The 13,980-nt window shown below is 36.1% G+C and overlaps 1 protein-coding gene across 3 annotated transcripts in view; it reads right to left on the bottom strand.

The window, feature by feature from the left end:
• LOC107553602 (drebrin-like protein A) overlaps positions 1–10,373 on the bottom strand; it is a 32,314-nt gene extending 21,941 nt beyond the window's left edge. For all 3 annotated transcript variants that reach the window (XM_016235886.1, XM_016235888.1, XM_016235887.1), the window contains exon 1: positions 10,072–10,373. In XM_016235886.1, the coding sequence (XP_016091372.1) occupies positions 10,072–10,157 (86 nt within the window). In that variant the 5' untranslated portion in view covers positions 10,158–10,373. The remainder of the gene's footprint in view (positions 1–10,071) is intronic.
• Positions 10,374–13,980: the final 3,607 nt, after the last annotated feature.

Genomic DNA, 13,980 nt, shown 5'->3' with positions numbered 1-13,980 from the left:
GCATTTATTCGAAATACAAATTATTTGTAACATCATAAAAGTATTCACTGTCACTTTTGATGAATTTATTACTTGTAATAATGACTTGTAAATAAGTTAATAATGACTTGTAAAGAAAGTTGATCAACCACTTTTCGAGGATCTTCCTGTCTTCTAGTAGAACAATATCTCTTTCTGTAGAAGTTTATCAGTCACAATGATCAAGCTCTGTTTTCTGTTTTCTCAACCTACTACTGTACTCTTCTCTTGAGTTGTCTCATACCTTTCCCACCATTAGTTTTCCAGTTTCCCTGATTCATTAGTTACTCATGTCACAAAAGAACTACGCCCAAATTTAAAAAAGGAAAAGAAAGAAAGACACAAAAGCTGCATCAAATATTGATATTAATATCAGTAAAAACTGTGAGGGATGAAATTTGACTTGCATGAGATTTTCAGGGCAGCTCTCATGATGTCACAATACTATATAATCAGGACCAGAATGCCCTTCTTCCCCAATAGATATGGGAAAAATTTCATTGCAGGCAGTTCACAGTTCAGTTGGCACCCACACAATAAACAAGACCTGGGTTGATTTACTTACTGTGTGCAGCAGCTGTAGAAACCATTTAAAAATGAAATAAAAATTCTGTGTTTGACGTTAGAATAGCATTTGATAGTCTCATCATGATTTGAGCTAACAGACAACTGCCAACCACAAAGGCCTGAATCAAAATACCAGCTTTATTGGAATTGTAACTACTGTAAAGTCTAATTCCTGCAATGGAGAGGTGCCAGTTCTAGGATACCCAGTCGCCTGTGTCTCAGCTCAAAAACAACCACTGACAATGTTGTACTGTTTGAAGATTAAGCGCTGTTTTTATATTTCGACTTTAGCATAATCTCAAATAATACACTAAGACTGGCAAAACCTCATGCTCTTTCAGGTTATGCAAGGTGACAGATGAGATAACATCATCTTGCGCTGGATCTATGGCCGTTCTCATTACTTTGTGGGAGTCTTAGGTATGCAGGCTGTTTGTTGATTTATTCTGCCCTGTGCAAGTTTCCAATCTGAGGTGATTAAAGGCCTAAGCAGAGCCAATCTTGTGTTGTGTAAACCCAAAACATCACCCAATTTCCTATTTTCACCTCGTATTATGCCACCAGCAAAAGAGGAATGTTTATCCTCTATCAATGTCTAAATTTTTTAACACAAAAAGACAAATAAATATAATTTATTAGACTCGAATAAAGCCACATTGAAAGGCGCAAATGTGTCCCAACTGGTATTGGGTAGGCTACTTGTTGCAAATGGACTCCTTTTTTGAGCTAGTCAAAGCCAGAACTTCAAAGTGGTTAAGAGGAAACCTGCAACAGTATGAGGTCCACTTACAATAGGTTGAGCATTATCACAGGCTCAGTTGTTAAATGCACACATGGTAGTTTGAGCTGCAAACAACATTAGGTATTAGGTATTATCCTTAGGTATGAGGCTACTGTGAGTCATTGGAGGGGCGTGATAAAGACCTCCTTGTAAACATACACCTCAATCTGCACCACATCATTCGCCACCTTGGAGGAGAGTGTGTATAATTTGGGACACAAACTGAAAGAGGCATTGAAGAATGTAAATGTTTCCGTGTTTCCATAATAGAACATCAGTGCTCAAATCTTTGGCCAGAAGCACCATTCAATTCATCAAAGAATGCTGCAAAAAACACTATTTCTACAAAAACAATGAGCAGCACAACTGTTTTCAACATTGATAATAAAAAAAAATGTTTCTTGAGCACCAAATCATCATAGAATGATTTCTGAAGGATCATGTGACACTGAAGTCTGGAGAAATGACTGCTGAAAATTCAACTTTGCAAGTTATAATTAAATATATTAAAATAGAAAACAATCATCTTAAATAGCAATACATTTCGAAATATTAATGTTTTACTGTAATTTTTATCAAATAACTGCAGCCTTGGCGAGCAAAGAGATTTCTTTCGAAAACATTTTTTAAACTTTTGAACAGTTATATATTTGACAGGTATACTGTCTGTTTTCAAAAGAGTTTTTTTTTACTTTCTCTATTGGACTAAGATGGGGATGAAAAGCGAGAACATCATAAATGTCTGAAATGATATAGTGACCTCAGACAAGCCCAGAACCTCGTCTCTACAGCCAAAGCAAATGCATTTAACTTGATGTAGGAAAATAAATGGAAAAATCTTTCAACTAGACAAGATTGGCCAAAACTACATGAAAGCACAATGAAAAGAGGCATTTTTTGTACCATGTTCATTTGCCAAAACTTTTGCCAAGCACAGAAGACAGAACTCGAAAGTTGAGGAGGCACATGATTCTATTATTGATCTTCAAGGTTCAAGAAAGAATCTCAACTGGAAGTCATTTCAGCGTCGTTGAAAGGAAACAGATATCTGAAGACTTGTGAGAGTACACAGATATTCAACTGCAACAAATGTTAATTTTACTGGACAAGTTAATCCCTCACAGCTCCGCCAACGACCACAAGCCATCTGTGTGTGACTACAACCCAACATACTGTACAACAAACAGCATTGTTTGAGGCTTTTGACCCAGCCTTGCAGCATAGAGGAACTCCATTAACATTTTCCCATTGAGTTCAACAGTAGAGAAGCCAGAGAGAAGCCACCTACACAAGGGCCAGGCATTTCCCTAGAAACAACACAGCTTCTCTTCATATGTGTATATCTATTTATCTAAATATTAGGGCTATCAATTGATTAAAATTTCTAATCTAATTAATTATACAATGTTGCAATTAGTTAATCTAATTAATCGCATATGAATTAATCCCACATTTGGCTGAAAATTATGCACATCAGTTCTGCTGTGGCACAAAGGTAAGATTTGCGTTGAGCAAAAACAGACAATATTGTGTCTAAAATATAACACAATATTAAGTTATTATATATTGAACAGTTGTATAAAATCAATATCACAATATTTGCACTTGTGCTATTTGGGACAAAAACAGCCCTCGTGTGATGTTGCTTAACTATATCATCATATGATATAAATATGAGACAAAAACTCATACAGGGGCGTTTTTGCCCCAATCTCTTGAATTTTAGGGGCATACAACTGCATTCTATAGGCTACATGACGCAGTAAATAGTCCTGCATTATGTCCATCACTAATCAACTGTATAGGTGTGTTTGACTTTAGAGATCAGTCTATGTGTCTCTATCCTTGGATATTACCCCTCTAATAAAAGTCACAAAAAAATTTGTTTTCATTTGGAAAAACAAGCCATATTATTTGAGAAAATAATAATTTAGAGGTACTGAGTTATGATACTTTTAAACAATGTCTTTAAAAACTGGCTTATTTTTACTAAAGTTTAATTATTTAATTGAAAAAAAATACCAGTTAAGAATGCAAAATTTCATAAACAAGCTCTCATGGCATGGATACTTGCTTATAAGCACAAATTTCTCCCCTACGAGATACTATATTTGGATCAACAAAGATATTTTGTATAAAAAAAATTTTTTTGAACAGTGGTTTGAAAATGACATACCAGTTAAACCTAAGGAATTTGCAATTGTAATGGATGCAGTTCCCAAAAAAGCATTAATTCTTCTCACCAATACATCACAGGTGAAAGATTTAAATCTTGCAGATATCAAGAATAACATATACAATGTCTTAAACAACTATATTAGAAATATACTTAATATCATTGTTTATCCTCCAGCTCATTTTTTCTGGTCTTCTGTGTTTGGTGAATTGAATTGGCATAAAGCTTGGCAAACAGTGCATACATTGTACATGAATAACCAAGAAAAAGACGTCTGTTTTAAAATAATGCATAGAATATACCCACTAAAACATGTGCTTGAACGGTTTGAACTAGATATTGATTACTCTTCCAATTTCTGTAATGGTGAAAAGGAAACTATTTTATTTTATATTTTCTTATTGCTTAAATATTCTGGACTGATATGGAACATATAATTAACAAGAAATTGAGGATTGTTTTACAGCTGAGTTATTCTAACATATTGATATACTTTAATGATCATTATATTGATAAAGATAAAGCATATCTTGTATAATTATTAATATACGTGAAAGTTTCATATATTTTTTTAATGAAATAGTTTGACTTTATTGAGAAACACAAAATGATATGCCATATGCTTCAGCCCCAATACATACTTGTGAACAAACATCCATTCAGACTATTTCCAAAGACGCTCATTCAGCATTTCTGCATTACAGGAGTGTAATGTAAACAATAATTGGTACATTCAAGATGGTAGTTTAAGGATTAGGAAACATTTCCAAAACATATCGGCATAAACACTGATAATTGATATGAGGAACATACACGTCCACCAGCCTTCATCTTACTTAGTCTGTATCATCAGCACGGGAAACCCCCATAGGTCTTTTGAAGCAATGTTTATAAGCAAATCAATGAAGCACTTACCTGGGACAAAGTCAACACTAAAATACCTCTTCATTTACTGCTCAATAGCTTAATTACCAGTCTGCCACTATAAAACCCTCCTGTGGTAAGCCAACCACCATAAAGCTAAATAGCCCCACTAAGGTGATGCTATAAAAGTACTCAGATAAACCATCCACATTGATTTTCATTTTGTGTTTAAGGGGGGTTGAGATTACATATTTTTTAAACTGACTGGAATATCTTTATCTGTCTGTATGGCTTATATTGTCATTTTTAATGGCAAACTATTTGGACAACCTTGTGATGAAATGGACTTTTCTGAAACAGGAACAGACAAATGCTGGTACATTAAATCTTTGTTGCCTGTGGATAAAACCATACAAACATAATATCTGATTTCAGTTGTCAGATTGGCCTAGTTAAATGAAACATAATATGGTGTGACAATAAACCAAATGGTGATGCAGATCGAAGTCACATCAAAGTATGCAGATGGAATTAGATAAAGATAAAACTACACAGAGAAACTACACTTTTGATAACTAAGCTGCCAAACCACTTTCAACCACTGTAACAGCAATGTTCAGTCTCAAAATTCAATCTCTTTCTTTCACAGCACTATAAACTATTTCAAGTGCACAGAGAACAGGAAAGGTCTGGAAAGGAATAACACTGGCCATGCAAGGAGTTAAGAAGTTCTCCAGAAAAATTGTAAATGTAAACACTCAAAACTATTAATGAGTTCAGAATATTGCTATGCAGTTGGATCACTACACTTTATCATTCAGATCTTGGTAGATATTCTTAAATCCGGGATATTTTGTTTCTGTTTATTCTTTCGTTACACATATGCGTGGCGAACCAAAAGTCCCATACCGAGAATTTTAGGTACAAATTCATGCACCGCTACACTCCTATTGTTTACTAAAATGTATCAACCAATGTAAGCTTCAGGATGCCATTTTCATAATTTGTTTCATTCTGGTAGTACTGCACTGAAAATAAATGGTGTAGGATTTCCTTTGAAGCAACTTAATTTGAAACAGTTGAGACTAGTAAATTTCTCAAATAATTACAAAGAAATTGCAACTTTTAAGTAAAAAGACTGAATTAATATTTTATTGTAAAACATACACAATAATCTGTTTTATTTACAACTTCAAAAAAAGTTTTTACAGTGTGTGATGAAAACTCATTTGATGTGACATTTAAAATGTCTTTGATGGGACAATTATGAAAATTGTATTAATGTCATAAGGTAAAATGGTTGCATGTATTTCATACTTTCCTCATTTTTGTGCATGTGAATTATTTTTATATTACTTCAACAAAACTATCAGCAGAGGTCAATTTAGGTTACCATTCTACATTATTAGTACTGAATAGTCTTGTTGTGGTGATAACTCACCATGCTCAGCAGATGTTTTATTAGTGGTAACATGAGAACATTGCACCTTGAGGCTCTTAAATCATGCATAAACTTGTGCTACAACAGCAAGGAGCTGTAAAGACCTGAGCCACACTGAACCTGAGCTCTGTTCCTTCATTACATGCAGGTGAGTTCCTTAAAAAACATCACTTTATCACCATAGAAAGGCACATGTGTGTGCATCGTTTTAACCGGGGTGCCCAAATTCGGTCCTGGAGGGCCGGTATCCTGCAGAGTTTAGCTCCAACTTGCCTCAACACACCTGCCTGGAAGTTTCTAGTATGACTAGTAAGAGCTTGATTAGCTGGATCAGGTGTGTTTTATTAGGGTTGGAGCTAAATTCTGCAGGACACCGGCCCTCCAGGACCGAGTTTGTGCACCCCTGGTTTAAACCATGCAACATATAAGCTGTTGCATCTTTACTCTGTGAAAAGGACAGTGGCTGAACTCCTCTTTGTCAAAAGAAGCCACCTTCAAGATTCAAATGTCACAAAGGTGGCTTCTCATCATAACCTCCTACGATGCTCACTGGAAAGAATTCTGCCACGCCTTCACAGTTTTCCAGTCCAGTCGCATCCCTCAGGAGTTGTCTTTGCCTGCCTAAGGCTTAGGATGACAAATTCAAACCACGCGCAACAAATCCCTGCCAATATAAGAACAATATGTTATGGCTTACAACCAAAACAATAAGTTATGAAATGTATACTTCTTACAAAACTAGATAATCACACTGTCTTTTATCTCATAGCATTTCTTGTACTGTAGGGAACTTCTACAAATTATGACAACAACATTAAAATCATGTTTCACAGAATCAAGCAGCAATTATTACTGCGTTAGTTTTGAATACAATGACCGAATATGACTCATGTGTGATTTTAGGAGCTCTGCACACCCATCCACAGCAAACACTGCAGCCTCTAAACGCTATGAAGAAATAAAGGACCAATTGCTAACATTTACTTCTGAAAAACTATTGAGGGGCATGTGAAAAGCCTGCCATGCTTAACTCTGACCTATAAGACTGATGAATCAAGCATGAAGAATCAGTCATGGTTTGACAGGGTTACTACCTCCATACTAGAGAATTGTAATTTTCCAAGTGTATGACATTCCTACTTCTGTGGAGCACAAAAGAAATTCAGAAGAACTGTTTTTGCCCATACAATGAAATTCAGTGGTGTTCAAAACAACACTGAACCACACTTTCTTTCGTTTGTCAAGAGATGCATTACCGTTCAAATGTTTGGGGTTGGTGAGATTTTTAACCAATTTTGCTTATTTGATTACAAATACAGTAAAAACAATAATATTGTGAAATTTATATTAAAATATATTTTTAAAAATGTCATTTATTCCTGAATTTTCAGCAGCCATAAATCCAGTCTTCAGTGTTGCACAATCCTTCAGAAATCATTCTAATATGCTGATACGGTGCTCAAGAAACATTTATTATTATTATCAATGTGGAAAACAGTTGCTGCTGTAACAGTGACATTTTTTTAGTAGAATAGAAAGTTCAAAAGAAGCACCTTAACAGAATGTAGTCAAGCAGAAGTACACTAGTACAGTACACAGATATTAACAAAAAAAAATTGGGAAAAAATCTTATTTTTAATTTCAAAAAGCTAAGTTTTCAAAACCCCATATTCTTTAAAAACTGCCGACAGCAGAAGCTGTTTGTCATTCTAGTGTGCTCAAAGTGCATCTGAACAGCTCAATCAGTCAATGAAGCCAGTTGTTCAGAGCACAAAAGTACAGAGATAAGAGATAAGTGCTGTGGGGAAGTGCGAGTTTCCTCTTTTGCTGAAGATTCACAGGTCTTTTGTCACTTCTTACATTCAGCATCTGCTTACAGGCCATTTAAAGTGACTTGACATGTCAAATGTCAGTGTGAAAATATAAAGTGGAAACCCCTCACCATCACTGTTCCAGCTGTCAATAGACAGAACCAGGCAATACATGAATGGGCCTGATAGGCTTGTAAAGCCTAAAGCATCAGTGACTGTTTCTGTGCACGTTTCCACGGTGATTAAGCATGTGGAAAAACAGAATGGGTGCTGCCTGGATCATTTAGGAAGCCACTGACGGGTGTTTGCATGAATTAGCCTGAGCCTGCAGAAATACAGGAGAGACAATGACACTGCTGATATAACAAACGTGAACTGCCAAGATCTGGCAGAGAGGAAAGACACTGCAGGACTTTTGAGCTGTCAGATCAGGGTTGTTAACGTTTGAACAAATGTATATCTGAGCTGATACGTGCAGACTATAATGAAACACCTGTAATTACTGTCACCTTTGCAATGTGTTCAATGAGTACATTAGAAGCCAACAAAAGATGACATCATATAGTTGAGTAAGCGGCGAGTGGGAACAGGCTATTAACTCTAAATGAATAAGCGCATATGTATTCAGTTTCAGAAAAAGGTGTCTCTAATCATGTGGGTGTCCACTTGAGTGCAAACCACCCTGTAAACTACTACTCTCCACATAGGCCTGAAGCTGAGGCAGAATATAACTTCATGACATCATGGTAGAAAGTAACAAATGAAAGGGGCTGGTTGGTCTTCTTACATCATTCAACCCAAAATGCATACACACACATATGTAACACATAATGAGGAACCAGGAAAAAAACTTTGAATCATTTTATAGGCCAATAAATGCGTCCATTTTCTAGAACACTGTGCCAGCAGATTTTTTTATTAGGCATCCAAAAACGAACTGCTGGGAACACTATTGTTTTCATTAGCCTTTTTCTTTTTCTACCTTAAAACAAAATACAGAATAACCCATAAATGGTAGAAACATGAAATTTAGAGGACTACAGGTGGAGCTATAGGGCAAAAAAAATGCCTTGTACCCCCATTTATTTCTCCCAAGGAAATCTTTCCACCATACTGGATTTTTTTTCAAAAAACCTACTTTTGCAATCTAGTCCTAGGTTTTTTTGACTGTCTGTACTGTAATTTTTCCGTACCATATTTTGCACGTGCAGTCCGCAGTTTCATTGTTAAGAGTCATTAAAATATGTTAAACTTAGAATTCTACATAAGAAAAAATGCCTTCACGACATGGCGGCGGCGGCAACAATACTACAGCGAGAATACAAGTTACGCCTTCTTTCTTTGCGTGAACATTTGGGCGGCATTATGCAAATCTTCCCAGATAGTGACATAGATATGTGGGGGCGTGTTAGAACAAGCTGTTTTAGGTAGGTGTGGCTGACTCTTAACTTTTATAAAGAATATCTATTTGGATTTGAGACTTTAGTCTTTGCAACTTTACAGATCTTCTTTATGTACCAAGAACTTGTAACACTCCAAAGAGAAAGGAAAAATTTAAATCGCATCACTTGACCCCTTTAACATCGAGTCTACTTCAGTACTTAAGTCTGAAGAAGCATGCAAAGTTCCGGCCCGTTTGAACAAAAGGTGGCGCTATAACAGAAAGAAAAAAAACATGCAAATACATGCAGCTTCATTACATACTGATGTAATTATTGTGCATGCATTGGTCTGAGCATATACTGGTCAAATTAAACAGTTAATTTTTTAAGTTTATGGATTACAGGGTAATTGTGTTTCCACCCTAATAATTCGTGTTTGTAGCTACAATAGCCTATCGCAATTGAGCTGATTTGCATACAGGTAAACACAAAGGGAGAAACAGCGAGAAGTGTTAAATCAAGCACTTCCACAGGAACGAAACCAGCGTGTTCTCATAATATTCCGTTCAAATTTGTGTAAAAAAAATACCTTCAGTGACCTAATCTTCAGTAATGGGGGATAGGCTTGAGGGAAGTGGCCTAGTATTTTGCTTCCCCACAAAAAGTACTCTGTACACAAACTACTTCCAGCGTAATAGGCGTAATAATCTGCCTTTTTGCAGTGATGAACAACTTTCTTATCACAGTGCACAACTTAAGTGCATTCAAATGTTTATTATTCAAAACGTAGGCTAAAAATAAAGAAATTCAGACAACATTAAAAAGCAACTGCGCAATACCATTTACCAAGCATCAGTGAAGGTCTTCGGTTGTGTCTCAAAACCAAATCAGCTCCCTACCTAGACAACATTCAGATTTGTTGCCTATATGGTAATTTAAAATGTTGCTTGCGCCCGTAACGCCCAAAATGCAGTCTAGACGGGCAGCTCGCTAAGATTTGAGACACAACGAGAAAGCAAAGTTTACTGTACCAGTTTGTGGATGCTCGCGGGTTGAGGATGTCTTCTTTAGCGGTCAGCAGAGAGAGGCTGTACGCGTCCAAGTTAATCGCTCTCATCCTGATGCTGGAGTGTTTCTCTGTGCTCCACAAGACCAGCGCACTTCAACACACGCTTTGTGTTCCTAGTAAACAAGCAGGTCCGTTATCCAAGGGTGCATTCAGGGACGTAAGTTTTGCAGGTGATGTGTAACTTATATATGTGAAGAGCAGCTGGAGTTGGAGGTGGAGGCGAACACTGCTTATGCGCTGCATCAGTACTGCTGGAAAACTTCATGAACAGGAATCTCTCCAAAAGCTCCACCTCCTGCTCTGAGAAGAAAAAAACACCGCTGCTGTTGCACAATTTCAGTTTATCTCGGTTGCTGCTACATGAATTACAGACCGGTCACAGAAAACAATTTGGAGGCAATGTAATTTAATCCAGTTTTTATATTCTAGATTGTTTGAACACGAGGACGCATTTGAAATGGGTTTATGGGCATTCTTGTTAGGTTATGATATGTCCAGATGCCATTGCCATTTTTATTTGGCCTACTATTTTTAGAGGTTTTCGAACTTTTTAAGGCCCTCCTTTACCTTTTTTGTATGAAGACCCATTTATACTGTTTATAAATAACATTTGCCAAATTAAATAATTGGCCTTATATCCTACATTGAATATAAAGCAAAGCAGTTTAATAAATGTTATCATCTGAAAATTACTGATGAGTTGACAGTGTACTGTCAGTGTACACATACCTTTTTTCCCCACAAAACTATTTGTTTTAATTCTCACTGTTACTATGGATGTCAATAAACATAAAAAAGAAGCAGAATACAACAGTAATAATGTCCAAAAAAAATTTAAATCACATCACAATCTAATCACAATAAACGTATTTAATTTAAAATGTTAACAGTAACACTGACAGCCCTAAAATCCTTTTTTTTTTGTGGATCCTTTAGTGCCAGGTTGACAGAAACAAGTTAAAAAATGAAGTTTATTTTAAAAAACTTTGGGAGGAACATGTTCGGGTAATCTAACCAATCAGCATAAAAGAAAGCCCTATATACTCTCACCTCCATTAAGTGCCTATAGCAGGGGCGTAGATTACGCGGGGGACGTGGGGGACGTGTCCTCCCCACTTTTAATATCAAGTAAATTCGTCCCCTGCACTTTTTCGGGCAAGTGTGTTCGCATAGAGGTTTTCAAGAGCCGGTGTGAATAAATATAGATTTAAATTCAAAGAGACCGGATAGTCTGTGCATGATCTGATGTTTTATTCTGACCCAGAATAAGGCGAGATGAACATTGAGGAGCACTAAACACTGTATGTTTCATTCATACTCGAAGCCGGAGGGGCTCTCCCGCAGAAGTCGTACAAGGAAATTCCTAATATGGACAAAAGCGTCCAGCCATGCTGTATGAAAACAGTTGTTTTCACAGAAAACAGAAATGTTTGGAAACATGAAGACATTAAACATACGATTGCGACAATATATGGTTTATTTGTGTTTGTCAAGTCATCTCCAGGTAATAAATAAAGGATAGGAACAATGCAGTGGTAATTGACGTAGCATTTATTACAGTATAGAAACTATTCTGCCTTATGTGATAAAAAAGTGTGTGTAGTATATAAACAAATCATTATTATTGGTTATTGTCCAGCAGTTATCGAAATCAATTAAAAGCTAGAAATTAGAGAACAATTAAAGTTGCCTATACACCAGTCAAAAGTTTTTGAACAGTAAGATTCTTCGTGTTTCTTAAAGAAGTCTCTTCTGTTCACAAAGCCTGCATTTATTTGATCCAAAGTACAGCAAAACAGTAACATTTTGAAATATTTTTACTAGGCTATTTAAAATAACTATTTTCTATTTGAATATATTTTAAAAAGCAATTTATTGTGATTTCAAAGCTAAATTTTTAGCATCATTACTCCAGTCACACGATCCTTCAGAAATCATTCTGATATTCTGATTTGCTGCTCAAAAAACATTTATTATTATTATTATGATGTTGAAAACAGCTGAGTAGAATTTTTTCAGGTTTCTTTGATGAATAGAAAGTCCAGAAAATCCGCATTTAGGCTATCTGAAATAGAAATATTTTGTAACATTATAAATGTCTTTATTATCACTTTTGATCAATTTAAAGCGTCCTTGCTAAATAAAAGTGTTCATTTCTATAATTTCTTTTCCAAAAAAATAAAAATTATACTGACTCTAAGCTTTTGAATTGTATAGTGTATAATGTTACAAAAGCTTTTTATTTCACATAAATACTGATCTTTGGGTCCTTCTATTCATCAAAGAATGCAGAAAACAATTATTCAACTGTTTTAAATGTTGATATAATAATATTAATAATTTAAAAAGGTTTCTTGAGCAGCAAATCAGCATATTAGAATGATTTCTGAAGATCATGTGACACTGAAGACTGGAGTAATGATGATGAAAATTCAGCTTTGATCTCAGCAATCATTTTAAAATATATTTAAATAGAAAGCAGTTATTTTAAATAGTACAAATATTTCACAACATTACTGCTTTTGCTGTACTTTGAATGAAATAAATTCAGGCTTGGTGAGCAAAAGAGATTTCTTTATAAAACATTAAAAATCTTACTGTTCAAAAACTGTTGACTGTTTTCAATTAAAGACAGCTTATAGATTTAATATGGGCTGCTTTTGGTGCTTGACACCTTTTTATTGGCCATTTTGTGTTTCATTGTGATTTATGCTATTAGTTACTTAAATATAAAATGTTTTTCTCTATTTAACAACATTACAGTAGTGAAAGACGACTTCCCTTTCTGATCACGTCTCTTGCGCGGCGGGATGTTGGACTCATGAAAAATAATCACGTTGTTTGTATTCAGCAAAACTGATTTACTGAAGTCAAAACACGGACGGAATTGGCGTTAGTACGAGCGGCGCTTGCTGTGAGGCAGGAGCGACCAGCCGGCAGAGGATTCCGCAGCCTTCTTCGAACAGTTATGTTCACGATTTCTGATTTACTTAACGTATACTGCGTGAGGGGGGCTGTGATTGGATGATGACAAGTGTCGGATTCGCTGATCATTCTCAAGTGATCAGCACTGCTGCTGTTGTATCAGTCCGTGGTTAGATCAGCGTAGCAGTCAAAAAACGGGAAAAGGGTGGTCACGTATACGGGACAAATCAATTAGGCCCAAAATACGGGACGTCCCGGCTACGGGACGGTTGGCAACCCTACCAACCCAACACTTCTCTCTCGGCTGGTTCCTATCCCAGCCAGGGAAGTCCAGGAGAGTAGGCTACTTTGGGTTTGGGTCAAATCTCGAGTTTGGAGCCTTCCTCGAGGACAGCAAGCCAAATTTGCTTATTCTTTACCCCTTTCAATTATATGTACATGTGAATTTGTAAAAACTCCTGTTAGTTTAATGCTTTAGTATTTCATTTGTGTTTTTGTTCTTATTTTCTTTCTCCAGGATTCCAAAAGAGACAGAAATCATGGGCACAAAAAGAACATCTGCATCTGTGCAAATTCAGTCAAAATATTTAGATCTTTCCTCTATTTTATGCCTAATGTTCGAAGCATGGCAGTGAATGAGTGTGAATTTGGTTGAAAGTCCACTGGTCCTGACACACTATGAGCTGAGCTGCCAGTCTCTCTTTGTACAGGCTTCCAGTGAGCAGTCTTTGGAGTGCTTGGCAGCCAGCTGAGAAGCCGTTTACAGTGCATTGATCTCTGGAGGGACCCTTACCCTAGCAGGGCCGATTTCATGGGAACTTAACTTAATGTAGTCTCCTTTAAACTGGCTTTGTTGTTGTTGAAAATGCAATGGTTAGTATAATGCTACGTATACTACACTGAAAAAAATATAGATTTACTAGCATAAATTTATTTTTGCATCCCT

The sequence above is a fragment of the Sinocyclocheilus grahami genome, unplaced genomic scaffold, assembly GCF_001515645.1.
Source record: "Sinocyclocheilus grahami isolate Dianchi unplaced genomic scaffold, SAMN03320097.WGS_v1.1 scaffold475.1, whole genome shotgun sequence".
Taxonomy (NCBI): domain Eukaryota; kingdom Metazoa; phylum Chordata; class Actinopteri; order Cypriniformes; family Cyprinidae; genus Sinocyclocheilus; species Sinocyclocheilus grahami.
Note: the sequence above shows the minus strand (reverse complement) of the source record. Positions and strands in the feature narration are given on the sequence as shown.